Here is a 25,921-nt window from a genome sequence, read left to right as displayed (position 1 = left end):
TAACTCAGAGAATATAGCAATACCTCCCCAGCAACAGCGCCAGAAAAATGCTGACTCCGTAACAGCAGACCTTCCCTTGCAACGGCACCAGAAGAATGCTGCTAGCACTCTCCGGCAATCGAAACTAGAAGAATGTTGTTGACAGCCCACCAGCGCGTGGGATCGTAGCAGTTTTCGAGGGTAGAGTATTCGACCCAAATTTGTTGATTCTCCAGACAGGAGGTGAGAGGATACTCTCGAGTATTACCAGCTGAATTTATCAGATTCAACCACACCTGAAAGATTAGTATCTGCAAGCAAAGTAGCGAGTAATGGCAGCGGCAAGGACCAGTAGTAGTGACAGCAGTAGCAAGTAACAACAGTAGGAAGCGATAGTAGTAGCTACAGTAGCAGTAGAGCAAGACAAGTAACAGCAGCAGAGCAAGACAAGTAACAGTAGCAGAGCAAGACAAGTAGCAGCAACAACAACAGTAGTAACAGCAGCAGTAGGACAAACTCGTAGGCAATGGGTCAGTGATTTGTTTGGATGATATTCATCATGCAACAGTTATAACACGAAAAGATATGTGGCTAGCTCCCGTTCATCTATGTGATGTAGGCATGCATTCCGTGTGTCGTCATACGTGCTTAGGGAAAAGAACTTGCATGACATCTGTTGTACATCCCTCCCGTGGCAGCGGGGTCCAAAAGGAAACTACGGGATATTAAGGTTCTCCTTTTAATAAAGAACTGGACCAACGCATTAGCACTTGGTGAACACATGAACTCCTCAAACTATGGTCATCACCGGGAGTGGTTCCGGTTATTGTCACTCCGGGGTTGCCGGATCATAACACATAGTAGGTAACTACAACTTGCAAGATCGGATCTAAAACACACATATATTGGTGACAACATAATAATTTCAGATCTGAAATCATGGCACTCGGGCCCTAGTGACAAGCATTAAGCATGGCAAAGTAGTAGCAACATCAATCTCAGAACATAGTGGATACTAGGGATCAATCCCCATCAAAACTAACTCGATTACATGATAGATCTCATGCTACTCATCACCGCCCAGCGAGCCTACGAATACATTACTCACGAACGACGAAGAGCTTCATGGAATTGGAGAGGGAAGAAGGTTGATGATGACGATTTCCCCTCTCTAGAGCCCAAGACGGACTCCAGATCTGCCCTCCAGATGAAGAACAGGTTGTGGCGGCGCCTCCGTATCGCAAACGCGATGAAATCTTCTCTTTTTATTTTTTCTGGGATGAAAGTGAACTTATAGACCTGAGGTTGGGGGCGGCAGAGTTGTGTGGGCCCCACCAGCTTGCCCACCGCCACCAAGGGGTGGCGGAGGCAGGGCTTGTGGCCTACTGGCCCACCCCCTCAGGTGGATCTTGGCACAGATATTTTTCATATTTTTCAAAAATGCTCCCCGTAAATTTTGAGGACCTTTGGACAACTTTGATTTATGCACAAAGATAACACCAAGGCAATTCTGCTGAAAACAACGTCAGTCCAGGTTAGTTCCATTCAAATCATGCAAATTAGAGTCCAAAACAAGGGCAAAAGAGTTTGGAAAAGTAGATACGATGGAGATGTATTAGCCTACTCGACATAATGCTTCTTCAGCTCAACAAGTCCTTCATCAGATTTCTCTACAACAACCTTCAAAAGCTGGTTTTCCTCTTCAATATTTTTGAGTGTCTTGAGCTTGGTTTAAGCCAGTTTGGTTTTTATGTTGGCCTACCTCGAGGCCAACGCCAGATCTTTATCCTTCTTCTCGAGGGCTCCTTCATGTTAACTAATGAAACGAAAGTCTTCACCCTCTTAGAAAGGCAATATGGTAAAATAACCTAGACGGATGGGGAGAAAGATCGAACCACAAGACAGTCAAATAGGAATGGCTTACCTTCTACCACATGTTTCACCTATTCTAGGCGCTCACTCTTGGCCTTTTAGAACCAAGACTAAGATGCAGGTCCTACACCTCCTGCTCCATAGCGGCATTACGACTCCCAAGCCCGCAGGTAGTCTGCCATTGTTAGGACCGGTTTCCAAATAAATATATTTATTGGAAATCAGCCATGAATGTCACGAGTGTAGAAAAAAATCATTCACATTGATAGACCAACTTGATATAGAAAACCAGTAGTACTTAATATTAAATAGGGTAGAGCAGAGTTTGCTCTATAGTTTATTACAACACACCCGTAATTAGCATAAGGGCGGATATATCACAATGGTCATGGGGTATCTCTACTGCTTACATATATAGGTAGGCATGTCATGTCCGAGTGAAGTGACACAACTTAAGTACTAGTACATGCCAAGCCTCACAGTGAGGTTTGACTATTTGTTCGTGGTGGAGGAAGTGGTGAAATGATAAAACGGCAGACTCCAACATCGCAAGGCTGACTGGGACTCCTCTAGCCATCGGACTCGCTATCGTACTCTTCGTCTAGGAGGTATCCTTCATCCATATCGGGTCATATCAACAAGCCAGTGATTACTTTGAAAGTACTCACAAGACAATTTGCACAAAATATAGGATGAATTCAACAATTTTGTATGCATGGTTAATTATCACAATTATCATGGTAGAAAAACTAATAGCATTTAAGTTAGAGTAGATAAGTTGGGTGGTAATCCTCTCGAAATATCCAAGAAAATAAAAATGCACCGATCGGGTGTCTAAAGCGACGCCTCGAAAGGTTAACACATAAAAATAAACAACCACCGTCGGGCGTCTAAGGGACACCACATACAAGGTATAATAAATTAACAAGCCACAGTCACACGTCTATGCGATACCACGAAGAGGACATAAGAGTAAATGCTCGCCTCAGTCGGGCGTCTTAGCCACACCATAGAAAGGGCATAAAGGTAAATGCTCACCTGAGTCGAGCGTCTTAGCGACACCACACAAAGGGCATAAAAGTAAATGCTCGCCTCACTCGGGTGTATTAGCGACACCGTAGAAAGGGCATAAAATTAAATGCTTGGCCTGAGTCACGCGTCTTAGCGACACCGCAGAAAATGCATAAAAGTAAATGTTTGCCTAAGTCGGGCGTGTTAGCGACACTACAGTAAGGGCATAAAAATAAATGAATATTCGGGTGGTACAACCAACCTTCGGGATATTTGATATAATCAAGTTTCATCATGTTAGTTCCATTACCATAGTGAGATGTCAACATTAGCGCTTTCATAATCAACCTCGTTCTCGAGAGACCGACACTTAGACCGACAATTGACTTGTCAACCAGTCGTCCTTGACCGTTGACACGACTACTCGAATAGTTCTGACTCTCCAGAGGGTGTACTCTTTACCCACAGGTAACGGGTTTCCATAGTCACTAAGACTAATCCTGTGTACAGTATCTCAGAAGTAAACACTCAGAACTAGCACACACCCATTTTTACCCAGCGAGGCCCGCCATCACCCGGGTCACACTTCCAGGGGAAAAAGTATAGGATAGGGAGGCCAACATCCTTGAATAGGATGGGATCAAATTTCTACTGCACACTATATGGGGTTGCCCCCGTCTCAGTCCCGGACCAGAAACACCCATGCCCCCTGACCGGATGACTGGCTTTATTCCAGGGCCATGGAGACCTTCATCCCGACCCCTCCACTTGGTGTGTACCTGATAATAGATTTACGACCTACTACGCCATATTCCCTTCTTGAAAGACCTGTGGTAGTATGGAAGGTATGGTGACGCACTAACAAGACTCGATCTATGCCGACACTACAGTTATTAAATTTATCCACACTGTATCATGCAACTCGCATGATCAAGCCACAACCTATCACGTCCTACGTGACTAGGTTGTCCATGACCTCTCATCATCACTTTGGTGATCTACTTTGTTAAGCAAGAAATCATATCGTATGCGAGAGTTATTATGAAGTTGTTCATCATATGCAAGTGTTCTTATGAAGAAAAGCACTACTAATCCTATTAGCAAACATCACATCAATTGATTAAACATCTTGCCTGGTTCGACGAAGTCGGGATCGAGTTCGGTGAAGTTGACGACGACGTCTCCCCCTTCGTTATCTATGTCACACACATCGGTTCCATCGTAAATACTACAACCAAAATATTGTCTCAAAACATTTTTGAATCAATATCAACAAAAACTAGACATTAAAAGAATTTTTTTCCAAAAAGAATCAACTCAAAAGCACATGTAGTTTAAATCTTATAAAGGAATTGAGTTTAGGGGCTAATCTATAAAAAACTGAAACTCGCGCACGGGGCTGACTGATAAAACACAAAGCTCCCCACTAATACTGTCCAAGCCACAGGGGAAAGCGTATTCTGGGGGATTTCATTTCAGAATCGTGACAGTGAGCCTCCATTGTCAGGTTTGAAACCACCTCTCCGGCGGCAGAGGCTCGCTGTGTCTCCGGCGGCATCCTGCAAAAAACTAGAGGGGAAGGAAGACACTGGCAGACTCACAGGTTCAATCCGCAGCTGATGTAGGTGGAGGCAGTCGTGAGAGAGCACCAAGTCGATGGCAGCTCCAACTCCGGTGGGCGGCGCTTTCGGGTGTAGGTGGATCTCGTCGGAGAAACCTGCAAACTCCGAACTGAAGCGCGGGTTTGAAGGGCGGGAGCTCTAGGAGCATGCTGGCAAGGTCTTACTACATAGTCTTACCTATGCGTGCAACAACTTGATAATTTTCGGGGAGTGGCGGAGCAACCGGCGTAGTAAGAGTGACCCTTTGTATTACGGTCCCATATAAAAAGAAACGAAAATCCACAAACCTTTACCACATGTATCCTCGGTTTCTTTCTTTCCTCCCCCAAGTTCGAGCACCCAGATCGAATCCCCTTTGCGTTCTCCTTTCCCGTCGCCATCTTCGAGCTTGTTTCATGGCCGGATCTCATGGCAAGTGGGAGTTGTAGACCATCTCCGACACTGACATCTGGGAGCTAAAGCGCTCCAGGTATCTTTCCCCTGACATTTTTCATCGGGCGGCGGAGGTAGGCCAGGTGATCCCTACACTAAGGCCGGGTGAGCGCGTAGTGTTTATTCCCCATTTCCTCCGGGGCCTTGGCTTTCCCCTCCATCCTTTCGTCAGGGACCTCATGTTCTATGATGGTTTATATTTCCATGACCTTCCTCCCAATTCCATCATGCACATCACCTCCTTCATCATCGTATGCGAAGCTTTCTTGCGGGTTCATCGGCATTTTGGGTTGTGGCTCAAGACGTTCAATATCAAGCCAAAGTCGGTGAGCAGCCAGCACGCCGATTGTGGAAGGGCGGTGATAAGCAAGCTTTGCGAAGTAGTATCGTCGGAGAGCACCTTGATAGACACTATCAAGGGTGGCAGAAGGAGTGGTTCTATATCACCGAACCACGGGAAGCAAATTGGAAAGTACCCGCCAAATTCAAGTCCAGACCGCTAGTGAGGCTAACCTCCTGGGTGAGAAAAGGTATAGATTGGGAGTCGCCTGCAGATGTAAAGATGATGCGGAAACGCCTCAAACACATGGTGGCAACAAACATCCATCTGACGGGCGTGATCCAGGTTGTGCTTCATCGGCGCATCCTACCGTGCCAACATCGGGCCAACCCGATGTGGGTTTACATGCCTGATGACCCTCATGTGATAAAAGAATTATTCCGCACCACCCACGAGGATATATGCGGACATTGTTCAAACCCAAGCAGGAGTGGCCGACCGAGGAAGAAGACATCAGTTTGGATGACAAGACACCCCCAGTCAAGCTATGTCCGAGTATGTACATACCCAATGCTTCTCTTTTTTAATGAAAGTCTTATTTTTCCTCATATCGTTCCAATAGGAATGGCTGGCCAAGTCCGTGAATATCCAGGAACTAGCCCCTCTACCCGAAGGGCCTCGGACGGATTTGCTAACTGAGATGCTGGTTCCGATGTCGTACACGGCACGAAGCCAAAGAGAAAAGAGAAGGAGACTCGTGGGGGTCTCCATTCCCGAGGACCCCCTGACACAAAGTTCGATGACACACGTGTTTCCTCTACCCGAGAGGTGGATGACGTAGAAGATGAGAAGGACAAGGACTCCTCCAAATCAAGGAAGAGAGCTCTGCCAGTGGGGGCCGAAGAGGCCGTGCCTCCTAGGGCTCCGAAGAGGCCTTGAAAAGCAAGGTTATTCTCCTTGATAATTGTCCATACTCCGACGACGAGGTCGGGGAGTTTGAGATGGTTCCACACCGAGCCCCCACGGTCAAGCCCCTTGCCCGAAGGTATGGAATCCGACGAGTTTATTGAGTGAATTTCACACTAATTTTTATGTTTTATCTACTCGGTCATGTGTCTTATCACAACCCTATTCGAGACCTACCAATAGATCAGATTTTGGGGGAGATTCACTGTCAGCCGAGTTGGCGGAGAATGGGAACGTGTCCTGCACCTCCCTTCCCCAGGCCTCTGATGAGGCCGTGGAAGTGCCTTCTCGTCAAACCTTGCCTGATGCGCGGGGCAAGGAGGTGATGGCTGAGGTGAACACCTCGGACGCCGAGGATTGCAAGGTCCTAGCTACCAAAGATATGTCGGCCACCATGAACCAGGAGGCTCTGGGTGAGGCCGATTTCTTGGCCGACGCAACCCGGGTGATCGTCCCTTTGGAAGGTGGAAGGGAGGGTCGTCATTCGCCCGAGCTCCCTCTCATGTCCTCGATACCACCCTCGGTGCCACTCTTGCCAGAACGAGCTATGATCGAGGGGTCTGCAGTGATGTAGGAGATTCTAGACAACTACACCATTGATGATGAGCACCGCACCTTAATGGAAGTGGTTTTGCGGAGCATTCAGTCCGTTAATAGCGGAATGAACAAAGCATTTACCGGCTTATTTACGGGTTTTAAGGTAAACTACTAAGTTTTCAATATTGTTCTTTATATTTGAAATATACCTTTACTGGTATGACAACCCTCGAGCTAGGGGGAGTTTGAAAAGGTAACATGTGGCTCAAAAAAAGAAATGCACAAAAAATTGTCCAAAGACTTTGCTTAGAATATTTGTTTTAAGAAACTTTTTCAAGCAAGGTTTACTCAATGGGCTGAAACCATGCTAACAGATTGTGCATTTTGTAGGCCTCGCCATCGGCTCCCAATGCTAATGCGTTGGAAATAGCCGAAATAAATCGGAAACTACAAGTGTCCGATGAAAAGCTTGACCGTCTCAATGGTCAATTTGACAAGAAGCAGAGTAAGTTGTATAAGAGTACTCCCTTTTGGTGATATCTGACGGAATGTCCTGGCCTTTCTGTCCGACCTTTGTCATTTTATCTTTGATCAGTAGCTCAAGACAAAGAGCTTGAAAATCTCCGGGCCGAGGTGGAGAGAGCCAAACAAGAGGCCGTTTCCCACAAGGCGGCGGCCGAACAGGCGTCTGCCAAGCTGGACGCCCTTAAGATCATTAACAAGCAATATGAGGCAAGGGTGATGGAGGTTCAGCAAGAGCTAGAGGAGGCGAGCTCGAAGTACCAGGCCTTTGATCAAAAAGCCAAAGATCAGGCGGCCGAGCAGACCAAGCTATCCGCCGAGCTAAAATCATAGCGGGTGGAGCGGAGGTTCTATGAGGAAGAGGTGAGCCAGGCCAAGCTTATGGTAACCGGTAAGCCATACTTACCGAAGTGTGCCTTTGGTGGGAACGGATTTGCCTTTCTTATGCAGATATGGCGTTCCATAGGCGCCTTCACCAACCTCCCGCAGAGTGCGGCAGATGCAGCCAAGTACTTTGCGACTCACGACGGGGATGCCGAGAAGTGGCTATTATGAGCTCAATTTGAAACTCTTTAGGCTAACCCCAGTCTGAGCTACCAAATGAAGCAGATCCTTGAAGTACACAGGATGGCTGAGCCGGCTATGAAGGACATGTTTGTTCGGTTGTGGCCTACCGAGCCCTTGCCGAATAGCTACTTCGCGCTGGTGCGGAAGTTGATCGACGCCACACCTCAAATTGAAGCCCTACATCACTCAACATGTATAGACGGGGCTCAGATGGCCTTTGCACGGACGATGGTGCACTTCCCGGGGGTAAATCCGCTAAAGATGGCTACTGATCTGCCGCCCGCCGAAAAGGAGCGTAGGCGCCTCGAGCTGTACTTCGCTTCTGCCATGGAAGGTGCTCGGGTGATCGAACCGCAATGCACTAAGGATGTAGTATAACAATAAATATATGTTGATGTAACTAAGAACAATCTTCTTTAAGCAATACATGTCCTAAGTTGAGTATACTTTATATTATTTTGCTTCCTTTTGTGCCCGTTTTAATCTGAAAGTTGCCAGTCGTCGGCTTCAATCCCCATGTAGATACTACTCGGGGTGTTTCATCGTCCACACACAGCCCTTAGCTGATTCAGTCGGTGCCCAAAGGTGGTTGTGTAAGACGGAAATGAGGCAATTGGACTATGACGCTTTATCACTTTCAATTAGCCTTAGGAATGTTATCATGCGGGGGCTAATGACAAGCCCCTAGTCCTTGTTGCACTAATCGGAAAAACCAAAGATCGGAATGATTACCGTGGGGTTTGTTTAATTGCAAACCTGCCCATGTGACACGGAATAGCCTTTATAGACTATGTAAATAATCTCAGATTGTAGATCAGTTCTCGCTCATTATAACGGTCAGTTTTCCGCTTTCTCCATTGAGGTATTTGAAAACCAGGTAAGCTAGGAATACAATCGCAGTGGTTCTCCCTTTACCCCTTTAGCCGAACTAGCGGAACTTAAGGGGGTTAGCACAGGAGCGGGGCAATCCAACTATAGACCCAAGACATAATTCGGAACTAATGGATATATTGAAGAATCCTGAGAAACCAAACACATGTGTATAAGAAAGACTGACGGTGTAGTGCCCAGGGCGGTGAATTTATCCCATCTAAGTAGCCAGTCGCACTTTTTTAGTAACTATGAAATAAATTTGTCCTATCAGCGCCACGCAGTAGGAAAACATGCATAAAAATAAGTAAATTAAAAGGGAAAGAAGAGCATCTATGATAGATATGAGCGGGGAATTTTTATAATTCTGTGTGCCAAGGCCGTTGTGTACATAATTCTGAGCAACATGATTAAGCAACGCCTCCCCTGCATCCTTTGGGCGGGTAACTTGACGTACGCCTAGCTCCTTGTTACATTAACTCTCCCAAACATTAAAGGGGAGGGGTTAGGTCCTTAAAAGGTTTTTGCCGATGGAAACAGGCTTACAATCGAAGAGCTATGAGAAGCTATCAATGACATGAGCTTGACGCTTGGGAGTTTCTCTACGGTATCACTTATGTGTCCGGGAATACGTTGGTACCAGGGCTTGGTCTAGCCGAGTGTATTGTACTTGCCCGAAGGCCCCCACGGCATCCCATGTTATTCACATAATGAAATTTTGTATGCGAGGGACATACCTTGAAGGTGTTCGGGGCATGCTGTGGGAGGGGTACCCCTATGTATTCGGAGCCGAGGAACTATCCGGGGGACTTGGTTGAGCTCAGGATCGCTTACCTACCTGTTGCGGCTTGATCGGCTTGTGAGTTGACATTTCGTTGTCGTGCTCGCTTTCGGTTGCTAAGGATGCGGTGTGTTCTTCGATCTGAAGAGATCGTTCTATATTGCTGTTGACGGCGATGACTCCTCGGGGTCCGGGCATCTTGAGCTTGAGATAGGCATAGTGAGGCACCACGTTGAATCGTGCGAAGGCGATGCGGTCGAGCAGTGCATGGTACTCGCTATGGAAGGGAACAATGTCGAAGATCAAGTCTTCGCCGTGGAAGTTATCGGGTGATCCGAACACGACTTCCAACGTAATGGTACCACAGTAGTGGGCTTCAACTCTTGGAATCACACATTTAAAGGTAGTGTTGCTTGGTTTTATTCTAGATGGGTCAATGGCCATATTTTTCACCATATCTGTGTAAACCAGATTAAGGCTACTTCCTCCGTCCATGAGGACTCTCGTGAGGTGGTACCCATCTATGATGGGATCAAGAACGAGGGTGGCCGACCCTCCATGAAGGATACTGGACATATGATCCCTGCGTTCGAATGTGATCGGGCAAGCCAACCACGGATTATACTTTGGAGCTACATGTTATATGGCCTAGACTTCTTGCAGGGGTCATTTCCGCTCCTTCCTAGGTACGTGAGTCACGTAAATCATGTTTACGGTTTTTACCTCGGGAGGGAACTATTTTTGGCCCCCATTGTTCGGCCAGGGGGCTCCTCGTCGTCTTCCCTTCGATGGCTCCTACCTTGTTCTTCGTCCGCTGCTTTGGCGGCGTGCTTGATTACCCCAATAGCTACATTTGTTGTGAATAGCTGGCTTGTCTTGGGTGGTGTGGATTTGATAGGGTCGTTACATGATTTTCCCATTGGGTTGGCCCATCTTTGTTCCCTTTGAAGGGTTTCTTCCGCTGTCATGGCTTGGAGTTGCGGAATCGAGCATTTACTGTTGTGTCTTCGGCATCGCCGACATGAGGGTGGTGATTGTTCTTGTTTTTCCTCGGCTTGTCATTTTCGTCTCGATCCTCGGAGGAGCGAGGGTCGTCCGAGTTTTGGCTACGCCGAGCTAGCGAGTTGTCTTCACCCGTGCAAAAGCGGGTCATGAGGGAAGTGAAGGCGAACATGGTTCTCGTCCTGTTCTGTCCGAGCTGGCGAGCTAACCACTCCTCTCAAATGTTTTGCCTACAAGAGGCTATTGCTTCAGGGTCCAGGCAGTCCACAATTTGGTTTTTCTTTGTTAAGAACCGGTTCGAGACCTCTCTAGCTGACTCACCCTCCTTTTGGATGATGTTGCTTAGGTCAGAGGAATCCGGGGGTCGGACATAGGCCCCTTGGAAATTGGTCAAGAAGGCTTCTTCGAGCTCTTCCCAGCTTCCGATCAAGTCCTCGGCCAGGCTATTTAACAAGTGCCACGTAGGCCGTTCCAACTTGAGGGTAGATATTTAATGTCTTGGAGATCGTCTCCTCTCGCCATATGAATATGGTGAAGGAATTCTTCTATCCACAGGGCAGGATCCGTAGTTCCGTCGTACTACACTATGTTGATGGGTTTGAATCCCTCCAAAAATTGGTGTTGCATTACTTCGTCTATGAAGCATAGTGTGTCGGGACCCCGATCCTAAGCCATACAACTCCAACATGTACACATCATATCACTTTGTGGCCTCACGCACGGTAATCACCCCAATTGCCACCTTGCCTTGGCCGGGACCGTTTGTGTCTTTTGGCTCACGTATATGACTATGTTGCCAGCAATCATATGTCAAAGAACCCGGGTCGACATGGCTAGTTATGAACCCAAGTGGCACATTCGTACAGGGATAGGCATACATAACCCAGCAAGGTAGGTGTCGGTCATCAGCGAGTGTAGACGAGTCGTAGCAAGCTACAGGGACTCCATTACACCGCGTGACATTTCCTTGTGGGGACAGACACAGCAACCAAGAAGGATACATGCCGGTCAATCAATGTGTCCGGAGCAGTAGCAAGCTACCAAGGCTCGGTGGAAGAACAAAGAGGCATTTCCCGGTATGGAGTACTACTCAAGGCACACAACTAGGTGTCGAATCCCACACATACCAATGCATTGCAAACATACACACAATATGCACGATATGTGTAGATACAACATGGCATCACAACATAACTCTACAACACATCATTTATTTAATAGACTCCGAAGAGCCAACATAGTTTAATGTTACAAACCAAAGGGGTCACATGACCCAACATTCAGAGCATACAAGCATCAAGCGGAAGTTACATGTCTGGGTACAGACATCTACTAAAAGCGGCTGGAAGAACCTAAAAGCTACAACGACCCTACCATAGAAACCAGATCACTGTCTGGGTTCCCAAACTAAACCGTCGATGTTAACGTCAAGAGATAACGTAGAGAGAGCGGCGTCTATTCTGCAAAAAATGTGAATAAGCAACAGTGAGTACGAAGGTACTCAGCAAGTCTTTCATCAGTGCTAACTACATATGCATCAAGTATCAATGAACGGAATTTGTGGGGTTTATTGCAGAGAAGCCAGCTTTGACCTTTGGCTAACCTATTCTATAACAAAGTTTTATTATCTCTCTCGTCTCCTTACGAGAGAGCGCACACGAGTCCACATAACCACCACATCAATACACCACCATGAATCCTCTCTCGTCATCCTACGAGAAAGCCATCCATAGCACTCACACTTATCTGGACCATTTTAGAGTAACCATTAAAGTTATCTATGAACCATGTAAGTATCCAAGCAGTCCATAATCGAGGACGCGGCTATTCGAATAGATAGATACCCTGCAGGGGTGTACTTCGTCACACATGCTTCCGCCACTTATCGCCAAGTGCACATAAAACCAGCACCTCGGCAACCTTCAAGCGGAAGCCCAGCAAGGGAGTTGGCCACGGACGTTAACCTACTAAGACTCACGCCCAAGACAGTCGCCTATCTGAGTTGGAACCCATAATGGAAGTCCGGCCGAGGTTTCCAACATGGCCTCAAACGATGTGAGCAGGGCCCCAAGCCGGTCCCGACTGGGCCGTTCATCCACTTAGCAGGCCGTGCCACAACCTATGAACGTTTCGAACTACTGCGACTTCTGGACTGAGAACAGAGTAGTTAATAGGCCGAGAGGGGTCGAGTTACCGGAACCCAATGTGCGGTAGTAGCTAGTCTTGGAACACCAACACAAGATCTCGGGTCCTAAATGCGGCGGTAATGAGACAACCCACCATGTACTCCTACATGGCCTCTCATCGCTACCTTTACCAGAACAGTTTCACATCTTTAACTCTCATGAATAGGACATGATCATTCCATTACATCATTCCGATGCTCGGACCAAACTCAACTAAGCATAGCAAGCGTAACAGGGTAAAGCACATATGGCTCAAGCATCTACCAGGTATGCTAGGTTGCATTGGTTTAGCTATTTACTATGATCAAAATCAGGTCATGCAAAGGAATAGGTGCAGCTATTGTAATACAACTATCAATTGAATCATTTTGTCCTAATGCATAGAAATGAGAGCAGGAGCGAGAGAATAGGATTTTGTCAGAATGTTCAAAGGGGTTTTGCTTGCCTGTTGATCGGAAGAACTCAGCTATTCTTCGATGCCGGTGATAACTACATCTCGCAAGGTCTATGGACAGATCAAACGAAAGAAATTAATCACGGCAAATGCTTCACAATGATGCATGAGCATGGCAAGTTATCATGATGCTGATTTCATCTAATGCAAGTGATCATAGGTTGAAAGAAGTTTATTTTATCTATATTAGACATTTTCAAAATCCAATTATATCATTTATAAGTCTATTGTGAATTTTTCATATTCAGCAAGGTTAAGATGTCCAAACATGTGTATAAATGCCACCAATGGATTCCTTGCATTTTTCTGATACTTTTTCATATATAAATTATTTCCATCAGAGTTATATTTTAATTTCTATGATTTTTACAAGTTTCAGCAATTTTCTGGAATTAAATTAAATCAGAAACTATTACTGCGTCAGGCTGATGTCATCCCTGCGTCAGCAGGTCAACCAGTCGGGTCCAGGTCAACCTGACCAGTGGGGTCCACTGGTCAGTGACCTAGATGCTAACCCCGCACTGACCAGACCCTAATTGAGGTTTGACCAGGCATGGGGCCCTCTGGGGGGAGGATTAGTTAGCGCTAAGGGTTGGCCACGTCGACGGCTACTCGAGAGAGGTCGCCGGCGACTGAGCCGCGGTGGAGGGCTCGCCGGAGTTGGCCGGAATTGCGCTACGGGGCACTATTTGGCAAGCGGTTTGCGGCTACGGGACGCTGGCAGAGCGCCGCATCCATTCCGAGGGTTTTGAGGCGCTGGGATGGTCTGTGGCCACGGCGGCGACGGGTGGAGCGGCGGCGCGCTACGGTCAGCAGGGGGGCGACGGGTACAGTGAGGAACAGGTCACGGGGATAGGGCAAAAAGTCGCAGGAGCTCACAGTGATGCGGAGGGGGCACATGGCGAGCTCGGGGAGGCGCGGATGGTCGCGAATCGAGGACGGGGGCCTTCGATGGCCGGAGGAAGAAACGGCGACGATGGCGACGCTGCGGGGGTTCAGGTGCTCGGAGGAGATGATGGAGGGATGCAGCTCATCGAGGCGGAGGAGTACAGCTCTTCAGGGAGGCGAGGGGTGGCCGGGGTGGAGCTTGCGACGAGCTCGGGCGGAACGGCAATGGCAGCGAGAAGAGCAGGGGCAGAGAACGAGAGGAGAGGCAGAGAGCAGGGGGAGGAGAGGATAAGGGAGGGACAACCTCGTGCGCTGGCGCGGTGGAGACAGGAGGGGACTCCACGCGAGCAGGAGGTGGCGAGGGCGCCGTGCCTTCCTTCTCGTCTGCCTTCTCGCATGAGGAGGAAGACGACAGGGAGACCCTCCTCTGGTGGGCTGGGCCAGGAGGGTGGCGACAGGTAAGTTTTTCTGTTTTTTTTTCATTTCTCTTTTATTTCTTTCTGGCATTTACTTTTAGGGTTTAAAATATATAGTTTCACCAAATATAAAACCCAAAAATGTTATTAGGTGACAGAGACAATAATGTCCAATGCCACATAAAAATTTCAACATTTTTGAAACTTTAAAAATAGAAGAAACCAAAATAATTCCATTCCAAATAGCTATTTAGTCAACTCAAAAATCCTTTTTAAAAAGTTCCTATGACCTAGAATTTTGGTTTGACAATTTTACCTTATGTCACTATTTTGCCAAGTTTTTGGAACATTTTTCTGGTTCCATTTAAGGTATTAAATTTTATTGCCTTCTTGTCAATTGATCAAAACATTTGGGGCTTTGATCACTTCCTATTTAAACATCAAAGTTTTTATAATGCATGCATGAATGCTTGGCAAACAAATGAAAGCTAGGGCTGTGACATAGTGGGTGTGCGGTGCCTCTAGTCCCAGCTATCTTGTGCTGAAGGTCGGCTTTGGGTTGAGTCCGGTATGAATCCCGGTCTTTGGCATAGTAGGAGACCTGAGATGGCTCTCAATCCCATCTAGTGGGGGAGTACCTTCTGGACCCTTAAATGGACGTGTTGCGACCTATCTGGTTATCCAGGTTGTATCGCGGGTTGTGTCTGCCCCGAGGGTGCACTTTTTCCTTCCCCTTTGCGCGGGGAGGCCCAGAATAGTATTTGGCGGCCGACGCCACCCAGTCACCCCCTCAGGGCGAGCGGTCAGGTTGATCGTAATCTTTGCGCTACGGGGATGCGGGCTTCGGGGCCTCGTCATTGAATTGTGGCAGCATTCGGTGACTTGGGTAACTTTTCTTCTGATTTGGCCATCCACGGTCATGTTCTTCTTTGACGGCCAGTACCTTGGTCCACCTACTATTTATATTCTCCTATTCGGCGTGGAGTTGACGCACCTTTGCCTTTAAGCTTCGAGCAGTAGCTAGGAGTAGCTTCTGAAACTCTTCCTGACCTCCAAGGTCATTGGGAACTGTGAAGTCTTCATCCTCCGGGTAATCATTGACGGGGGGGGGGGGGGGAGTAATCATCATCGTCCGACTTGCTGATGTCGTCGGGGTCGTCCTTCTCCTCGGGCTTCTCCACATCCTCTTGTGGATGTTCTCGAATTCCGAGGTTACCATGGTCCTCTGGGGTTTATTTTCCCCAGTGCCTTGTGCACAGATTTTTCCCTTGTTCGCCTTAGCACGCTTATGCTGCTTTTGGCACTTTGATTTCTCCTCCCCAGATTTGTCCTTGTTTGGTTTGGGGGGAGGTCGCCTTTGTTACCAGGCGTGTCCACCATGTAGACGTCATAAGTAGAAGTTGTGGCCCATCGCCCTGTATTTGTGGGAGTAGGTTCATCGGCCTCGTTATCCATGCCATTAAGCTCCTCGCAGGAGTAGTGTAACGCGTCGGTTAAATCTTCAACGGTAGCTACCAAGTGGGTGGTGGATGGGCCCTAAAAATCCCCATATTCCGACTCAGAGACGTAGTGCGAGCGGGTCGGGCTGGTTGAAATGTGCAATGATTGGATCTAGCCGAGCATCTCGTTCAACACTAAGGGCTCGTCCTCGCACATCATTGGCTCGTTTTCAGAGTTAACCTCCAAGCCCTCCGCGAGGGAGGCATGTTTGGCAAAATATGTTTGTTGTGATCCACATGCAAGGTCAAGTCCGATCTACGGCTAACACTTCGAAAGAGAGGGATCCGAGGACACGCCGGACACGAGACCCGTACTTAAAGCTTCGGGGTTTTGATCTCATTGGCCGAAGCTGGGATTCTTGCGGGGACCAGATCGGTCCTCGGATGGGTTGGGGATTCGAAAGTCCCTAACCATGTTTGCTGATAGGGGATGAATCCTCCGATCTGGCCAAGACAGCCAGTTGGGTCTACACGCAGCGTAATGCTAGCCCAACAAGAGAACATACCTGGGGACAAACATGATTCCATCGCTTATTCTGTCGCTGATCATTATGTGAGCCATCGATCTTCTCACCAATCCAACAGTGGAACTCTTAATGAAAGCACCAATGTTAGTGTCAAAACCGACAGATCTCGGGTAGGGGGTCCCAAACTGTTTACCTTGGATCGATGGGTTGTAGGAAGAAGGGGGAGATAGCGGTTTACCAAGGTTTGGGACCTCCTATGGAGGGAATACCCTACGTCCTGCTTAATTGTATTGATGAAGATGATTATAGAGTAGATCTACGTAGAGAAAGTATATGCTAAACTCTAGATGATTCAGCCTCCTCTACATGGATAGGGGTCTGTGGTTTATATAGACACCATGGACCCTAGGGTTTACAAGTTACCGACTATAGTCGGGGACAGATGAGCCGATCTAGTCCTTGTAAGCTTGAAGTACACGCCAATCTACAGAACATTCCTTCCGTTGTAGAGGTCATCATAAGGCTCGATCTTCAATAGTACGGCCCAATGGGCCAAGCCGACATTGACTAACCGGGCGCCCGAGGACCCCAGAATCCCGAACTCCCTCAAATGGGCATTCCTGGTGCCTCATCCTCCCATGATCCTCCTCTCCCTCCTCCTTGTAGGGGAACGTCGCATGGGAAACAAAAAAATTCCTATGCTCAGCAAGATAAATCTATGGAGATCAACAACTATGAGAGGGGGGAGTGCATCTACATACCCTTGTAGATCGCTATGCGGAAGCGTATATAACGTGGTTGATGTAGTCGAATGTCTTCGTGATCCAATCACGATCCGTCCCATGATCTTATCATGATCTGTTCCGCGATCCCATCACGATCCGTCCCGATCTAGTGTTGAACAGACGGCACCTCCGTGTTCAGCACACATACAACTCGATGACGTTCTCAACCTTCTTGATCCAGCAAGAGGGGGCAGAGAGGTAGATGAGTTCTTCGTCATCATGACGGCATGGCATCGGTGTCTATGGAGCTGATCCGGCAAGGGTGCATCGTGCGCTACTGAATCGATCTAGAGATGGAATGAACTAGAGGAGGGAGAGAGAGAGTTGTGCCATGACCTTTTTGAGTGTGGCCGCGCACCATGGCATTTTCGGGTGCGGCCACCCTCTCTCCTCTCCACTATATATAGGAGGGAAGGGAAGGGGTGGTTCCCTAGGGAAATCCCTAGGGTTGGTCGGCGGCCCCAAGAGGAGGATTCCTCCTCCAATTGCGGTGGTGGAGGCGCAAGGAGGAGACATCCTCCTATTCGGACTCCTCTCCACCTCCTCACATTGGGCGCATAGGCCGATACGGGCTGGCCGCCCAGCCCACCAGGGGCTGGTGAACCACATCTTAGGCCTATGCGCCCCCCCCCCCCGGGTGGGTGGCCCCCGGTGAACCCCCGGAACCCATTCGTTACTCCCGGTACTTTACTAGTAATGCCCGAAACCTTTTCGGAACCTGTATACCTCCTTCCTATGTATTAATGTTCATTTTCGGACCATTTCAGAACTCCTCGTGACATACGGGATCTCATCCGGGACTCCGAACAACCTTCGGTCACCAACATACATAACTTAACTATACCAAAATGTAACCAAACCTTAAGTGTGCAGACCCTGCGGGTTCGAAAACTATGCAGGCATGACCTAAGACACTCCCCGGTCAATAACCAATAGCGGGACCTGGATGCCCATATTGGTTCCCACATATTCTACAAAGATCATTATTGGTCGAACCACGATATCAAGGATTCAATCAATCCTATAAAATTTTCCCTTTGTCCATTTCTATGTTACTTTCCCGAGATTTGATCATTGGTATCTCCATACCTAGTTCAATCTCGTTACCAGAAAGTCTCTTTACTCATTCCATAATACAAGATCTCGTGACTAACTCCTTAGTCACATTACTTGCAACCTCATTATGATGTTGTATTATCGAGTGGGCCCTAGAGATACCTCTTTGTCATACGGAGGAACAAATCCCAGTCTCGATTCACGCGAACCCATACCTAGTTCTACTAATGATGTGATCTCGTTATCAAATGACAAGTCATGTCTATGGTCAGGAAAGCTTGACCATATTTTATCAACGAGCTAGCCCTTAGATGCTTACTAGGTACACTGTGTTATCTATGTACCCACACATGTATTTGAATTTCTAATCAATACAATTATAGCATGGATAATAAACGATTATCATGAACAAGGAACTATAATACTAACTAATTTATTATTGCCTCTAGGTCATATATCCAATAGTCTCCCACTTGCACTAGAGTCAATAATTTAGTTCAAATCACTCTGTGATTCACACCCAATAAGTTGTTGGGTTTATCATTTTTGCTTGTGGGAGAGGTTTTAGTCAACGGGTCTGAACCTTTCAGATCCGTGTGTGCTTTACAAATGTCTATGTCATAATTTATATGTTGCTACCACGCTCCATTTGGAACTATTCCAAAGGACTGCTCCATTATACGAATCCGGTCTACTACTCAGAGTCATCCGGATTGGCGTCAAAGCTTGCATCGACGTAACCCTTTACGACAAACTCTTTTATCACCTCCATAATCGAGAAACATTTCCTTAGTCCTCAAGTTACTAAGGATAATTTTGCCTGTTGTCCAATGATCCATTCCTGGATCACTCTTGTACCCCTTGAACGACTCGTGGAAAGGCACACATTAGGTGCGGTACATAGCATGGCATACTATAGAGCCTACGGACAAGGCATAGGGGACGACCTTCATCCTTTATCTTTCTTCTATCGTTCGAGCTTTGATTCTTACTCAAATTTCAGACATTTACAACATAGCCAAGAACTATTTCTTTGACCGATCTATTTCAAACTCCTTAAAAAACTTGTCAAGGTATGTATTCATCAGAAGTTTTATCAAGCGTCTTTATCTGTCTCCATAGATCTTGATGCTCAATGTTCAAGTAGCTTAATCCAGGTTTTCCTTTAAAAAAACTCCTTTCAGTCAACCCTATATGCTTTCTAGAAATCCTACATTATCTCCGACCAACAGTATATCAACCACATATACTCATCAGAAATTATGTAGTGCTCCCACTCACTTCCTTGGAAATACAAGTTCCTCGTAAACTTTGTATAAACCCAAAAGCTTTGATCATCACATCAAAGCATATATTCCAACTCCGAGATGCTTGCTCCAGTCCATAGAAGCATAGCTGGAGCTTGCATACTTGTTAGCATCCTTAGGATTGACAAAACCTTCTCGTTGTCTCACATACAACCTTTTCTCAAGGAAACCATCAAGGAAACAATGTTTTGACATCCATCTGTCAGATTTCATAATCGAAAATGTCGCAACTGCTAACATAATTCCAACAGACTTTAGCATCGCTACGAGTGAGAAAGTCTCATCGTATTCAAATCCTTGAACTTGTCGAAAACCTCTTTGCGACAAGTCGATCTTTCTAAATGATGACATTTACATCATTGTCTGTCTTCCTTTTAAAGATCCATTTGTACTTATTAGCTTTACGACCATCGAGTAGTTCTTTCAAAGTCAAACACTTTGTTTTCATACATGGATCCTATCTCATATTTCATTGCCTCCAGCCATTTGTCAGAGTCCGGGCCCACCATAGCTTCTCCATAGCTCATAGGTTCATTGTTGTCCAGCAACATGACCTCCAAGATAGGATTATCGTACCACTCTGAAGCAGTATGTTTCCTTGTCGACCTACGAGGTTTGGTAGTAACTTGATCTGAAGCTTCATGATCACCATCATTAGCTTCCACTTTAACTGGTGTAGGCGCCATAGGAACAATTTCCTACACCCTTCTACTCTCTGGTTGAAGTGACGGTTCAAAAACCTCATCAACTTCCACCATCCTCCCACTCAATTCTTTCGAGAGAAACTCTTTCTCGAGAAAGGACCCGTTTTCATCAACAAAACACTTTGCTTTTGGACCTGAGATGGGAGGTATACCCAACTGATTCCTTTGGGTATCCTATGAAGATGCAATTATCTGCTTTGGGTTCGAGCTTATCACGCTACCTTTTGATATAAGCATCACATCCCCAAACTTTAAGAAGCGACACCTTAGGTTTCTCTAAACCATAGTTCATACGATGTCATCTCAATGGAATTAGATGATGCCCTATATAAGGTGAATGTCATTATCTCTAATGCATAATCCAAAACGTTAGTGGTAATTCAAAAAGAGACATCATAGTATGCATCATATCCAATAGGGCGCGGCTATGACGTTTGGACACACCATCACACTATGGTGTTCCAGGTGACATGAGTTGCGAAACAATTTCCACATTGTATACCAAACTCACAACTCAGATATTCATCTCCACGATCACATCGTAGACATATTATCCTCTTGTCACGACGATATTCAACTTCACTCTGAAATTGCTTGAACTTTTCAATATTTTAGACTTGTGATTCATCAAGCAAATACACATGTATCTACTCAAATAATCAGTGAAGTAAGAACATAACGATATCCACTACATGGCTCAGCACTCATTGGACTGTATCCATTAAAATGTATTATTTCCAATAAGTCACTTGCTCGTTCTATCTCACTGGAAAACGAGGCCTTTAGTCATGTTGCCCACATGGCATGATTTGCATGTCTCAAGTGATTCAAAATCAAGTTAGTCCAAAAGATCCATCTGCATGGAGTTTGTTCATGCGTTTACACCAATAGGCATGGTTCGCATGTCTAAAACGATTCAAAATGAGTGAGTCCAAAGATCCATCAGCATGGAGCTTCTTCATGTGTTTTATACCAATATGACTTGGCAGTGCCACAAGTAAGTGGTACTATCATTAGTACTTTTTATCTTTTCGTCATCAATAATATGAACATGTGTATCACTACGATCGAGATTCAATAAACCATTCATATTAGGTGCATGACCATTGAAGGTATTATTAAAGTAAAGAGAGTAACCATTATTATCTTTAAGTGAATAATCGTATTGCAATAAACACGATCCAGTCATGTTCATGCTCAACGCGAACACCAAACAACACTTAGGTTTAACACTAATCCCGAAGGTAGAGGGAGCGTGCGATGGTGATCACATCAACTCTGGAAACACTTCCAACACACATCGTCACCTCGCCTTTAGCTAGTCCCTGTCTATTCCGTAGCTTTTATTTCGAGTTACTAACATTTAGCAACTGAACCGGTATCTAATACCCATGTGCTACTAGGAGTACTAGTAAAGTACACATCAATAACATGTATACCTGGGTATTTTCCGGGCCTGGCCGGGTTTCGGGCCGGGCCAAAAAAATCCCACTGCTAAAAACCCTAGCCCAAGCCCGGCCCGGCCCAACCGTCGGGCTTGATTTTTGGGCCCAAGCCCGACCCGAGATGGAAAAAGCCCGATTGGGCCCAACCGGCCCGGTGTGACAGCCCGAGACCGACACTCCACAAGATTCCCCTTTTATTCTGATGTCGTCGTGCGATTAGATTATCTGTTGCGTTATCATCACATCATGCACATCATGTGCACTGCATCGGCACTTCGTTGCCGCCAGTTTTAAAAACTTGCATCCGTTATTAGTTGCCTGTTCTCTCTGTTTCCGTCGGTGATGTCCGAGATCAACCACACACGCACACGCCCGCGGCATCGATAAAATATTGTTTTTAAAAGTGCGAATGAAATATTCCCGGATTGTGTTGAAACTTGGCGCGCGGTCTTATTTTCATGTAGGTAGGCCGCCTGCCAATTTTCGTCGCAATCAGAGTTTGTTTGTTACCCGAACTGTTAAACCTATAGCGGCACTATAGCCGGCCCATTGTCGGACGTTTTTCGTTGTTTTAAACTCTATCGCCGGGTTGACCATTTTCCCCCTCAACTCCACCTATTACCTCTGCACATTGCAACAACCTGCGCGCAACCTAGCCCGAAAACCTCCCGCGACCCAAACCGGGCGGTCATGACCGCTGGATCCGGATCAACCCCTTTTTTACCGCATATCGTTATCGGTTTGTTAATTAGACCCCCTAACCTAGTTATTCTCGACCATCCGATTTAAGTCGGAAGGTCCAGATAGCCCTAGACCTAAACCCATGTAATATATATAGAACCACTTAGCCAATCAGACCAAAAACCTAGGGATCCTAACTTGTCACATCCACCGCCGCCACCACACCTAATTTTTTTTCATCGGGCCAACCCACAGCGTCTCCTGCCTCCTCCCATCCCGTGAGCCGTCCCGAGATCCCGTGTCCTCTGCAGCTGTGCCCCGTGCATGGAGCAGAGCTCCACCCAGCCATGGCCACGACTTGAGGTGCCGGCCATGTGTCGTCGCCGCATAGATCCAGGTCGGCGGCCTCGGATCCGTCAGCCCGTCCCTGCCAGCACCGCCTTGCCTACCTGCCATCGGCCGAGCCCCGAGCTCGCCGCCCGCCGCTGCTCCAACCTCCCGCTCGACCCCTAACGAGGCATGTCCACCCCATCCCGCTGGGAATGGGTCTCTGGACCCAGATCGGCTCGGTTCCGGTCGGTTTTCTCGCGACCCCGTGGAGCGCACCGCCGCCGTGCTTGTCCCTGCTCGGGTTCGAACAGAGCTCAAGCTCTAGGAGCGTTGACCCGTGCGCTCCTCTCGCTTGCCTCACCCTTGCAGCAGCACCATCCCGCGGCCCCGATCTCGCCTCATGCCATGGTCCTCTCGTACCCCATCCTTGTTGCTGATGCGTTGACCCCGAGCTCTGCCCATGTGCAGCCATCCGCACCGCCGCCTGCAGCTCTAGTCGGGCCCGACCACGCCCCACATCTGTCGTGCGCCTCCTGTCCATGACCGATGTCGTCCTGTTTCATCTCTATGAAGTTTGAGACCGTCAAGTTTTCGACGATCCGATGATGCGCCAAGTACCACTACCGCCGACCTCTGAAGACCGAGGATTTGCCAAGTTCCTCTCCAACCGTGTACGACTACCATTGACGTGGAACCGCCAAGACCGTGTGTACCACTACCATTGCCGAAGACCCGGGTACCACTACTTCGACTACCGTCGCGGGAAGCACTACTTCCACGACGTCCACGATGACCCATGTACATCTACACCGCAACAACTCGAATCGCTCCGAGACGCACGCTTCAAAGGTATAACCTCCGACACGATCACCCGTGGACCGAACGCATTGTTGTATGTGTTCCAACGTTGTCCGTTTTGTAGGAGCCATGCTAGTTGCACTTTGTCCCTCTTCTTCCGTGCCCCCGACACATGGGAACTCGGTAACCGGTATCACCCCATAATTCTTGGCATGGCACGCATACGCTCATAATTCGTTGGCGTGGCATTGTTTCCATTTTGCCGCCATGTTTCCCTTTTTCGCCATGGCGACACATGCTTCATATCCTCTAGCCATGTTTTCATAAACTTGCATGCATGTTGCATTCATGGCATAATATCATGTGTCGCGCGTATCTTTTAACTGTAGCTCTGTTCAATGTTCTTTTGTGTGAACCGGCTAGTATGACGTGCAGAATCACATGCTTCACCTCTTGCCATGTATAACAACATTTAATATTGTCGTTTACCTAGTGGGAGTGAACTAAATAATTAAACGTGGAGTTTCGTCAATATGCAACTCGTTGCATATTGACCTCCACTTAATGTGTAGTGTTTGATTGTGTGAATTGCTATGCCATGCCTTGGATATTTGAAACCGATCATGCATCATATGTGAATTGCATCATGTCGTGCATGTGCATGGTGATTATCGTGTGTTGATTCTTGTTTCCGGTTTGCCTCCTCTCGATAGAGTTCCGAACCGCTTCGGAGTGTCAGGATCCGTTCGACTGCGTCGGTTGGTCTGCTTCACGGAGTCGTTCTTCTTCCAAGCGGGATCTTAGGCAAGATAGTCATTTCCCTATATACCATTACTATCATTGACATGCTAGTTGTATCATTTCTATCGTTATGTCTCGTTTCCTACCACCTGTTAAATATCAGCCTCCCAACATTGCCATAAAAATCTTCAACCTTTCTACAACCTAGCACACCACTGATTGTCTATGTTACTGCTTGCTTAACCATGTGTTAGTGTTGCTAGTTGCAGGTACAGTTGCTTCCATGTGATAACATGGGTTCCTTGTTATATCACCATTTTAATGATATTTAATTTAGTGCACCTATATACTTGGTAAAAAGGTGGAAGGCTTAACCTTTCTAGCCTGGTGTTTTGTTCCACCTTTGCCACCTTAGTTTTGGCTAACGGTGCTATGTTCTATAACTGAGCACTCCTAACATGCTTGGGGTTGTTATGGGGACCCCCTAGATTCTCATTTTGAGATAAAGCTCGTCTGGCAAGGCCCAACATTGGTACTATTTTCTTAACAACAAACTAAACTATGCATAGGGTTTGATCACCCCTTGGATAATTAATCAACCCCCCGGGCCAGTGCTCCTCATGAGTGTTGGTCCAAACCGGGCGATGTCCACTGCCCCCTGGTCAGCCAGGGTTTAGACAACCCGATATCTTGCCCATCTGGTCATGCCCTGAGAACGAGATACGCGGCTCCTATCGGGATTGTCGGCACGTCGGACGGCCTTGCTGGACTTGTTTTACCTTTCTCGAGCGTCTTCTCCTAGGGATTCCGAGGATGCTTTGGTTTATCCCAAGGTCGGGGTTTTCTAATAGGAACCCGAGGAGGTCATGGGTTTTCCCTGATCGAGGTCATTCCGTCGCAACGTGTGGTAGTTTGTGATGGACTAGTTGGAGCACCCTACAGTGTTAAATCTTTCGAAAGCCGTGTCCGCGGTTATGTGGCAACGTGGAAACTTTGTTTAACATCCGGTTCTAGATAACTTGAAGTTAAATTAATTAAAATTTGCCCACTGAGTGCATAACCATGACTGTCTCTTTCTTGACCTCCTTCTCCGATGGAGGACACGGTGGGGTTATGTCTCACGTAAGTAGGTGCTCAGGATCATTCAGTTGATCATCGGTAGTCCACGTTCGCTATGCGTAGATCATCCCCCTTTTATTCTTGCACTCGTAAGTTAGCCACCTCAAATAAATTCTTAGTCGCTTGCTGCAGCCTCACCACTTAACCATGCCTCACCCATTAAGCTTTCCTAGTCTTGATACCTTTGTAAATGAGATTATTGAATCCCTGTGGCTCACAGATTACTACAACATCAGTTGCAGGTACAGGTAAAGAGTTGATATGACGTGAGTGCGTTGATTGTTCATTTGGAGTTTCTTCTTCATCATCATCGATCTAGGATGGGTTCCAGGCCGGCGGCCTGGGATAGCAAGGATGGACGTCGTTCTTTTATCGTTTGTTTTTGTCCGTAGACGGACCCTGCTCTTCTTCATGATGATTGTATGTATTGTACTGATGTGACTCTGATGTAGCTTGCGGTGAGTGTAAGCCAACTCCTTAGACTCATCTTTTCAGTACATGTACTTGTAACGATATCCATTCTTGCGAAACGACGAGATGCGTTTCTATCCCTATCGAGGCCCTCGTGCCAGAATAAGGATAGGACCGCATCTTGGGTGTTACA

The 25,921-nt window shown here is 47.1% G+C and overlaps 1 protein-coding gene across 2 annotated transcripts; it reads left to right on the top strand.

Annotated features, from left to right (window-relative positions):
* Positions 1–22,355: 22,355 nt before the first annotated feature.
* LOC123429783 lies at positions 22,356–25,593 on the top strand. 2 transcript variants are annotated; one of them, XM_045113778.1, is made up of 4 exons: positions 22,356–23,508; positions 23,582–23,647; positions 24,171–24,261; positions 25,554–25,593. In XM_045113778.1, the coding sequence occupies exons 1-4, from the start codon at positions 23,262–23,264 to the stop codon at positions 25,567–25,569; spliced, it is 420 nt and encodes a 139-aa protein (XP_044969713.1). In that variant the 5' UTR covers positions 22,356–23,261; the 3' UTR covers positions 25,570–25,593. The 2 variants fall into 2 exon arrangements, 1 of the variants encoding a protein (XP_044969713.1); XR_006622745.1 differs by lacking the exons at positions 23,582–23,647; positions 25,554–25,593 and having other exon boundaries at positions 23,425–23,508; positions 24,171–24,255.
* Positions 25,594–25,921: the final 328 nt, after the last annotated feature.

Source organism: Hordeum vulgare, chromosome 2H (assembly GCF_904849725.1).
Source record: "Hordeum vulgare subsp. vulgare chromosome 2H, MorexV3_pseudomolecules_assembly, whole genome shotgun sequence".
In the NCBI taxonomy this organism is placed as follows: domain Eukaryota; kingdom Viridiplantae; phylum Streptophyta; class Magnoliopsida; order Poales; family Poaceae; genus Hordeum; species Hordeum vulgare.
Note: the sequence above shows the minus strand (reverse complement) of the source record. Positions and strands in the feature narration are given on the sequence as shown.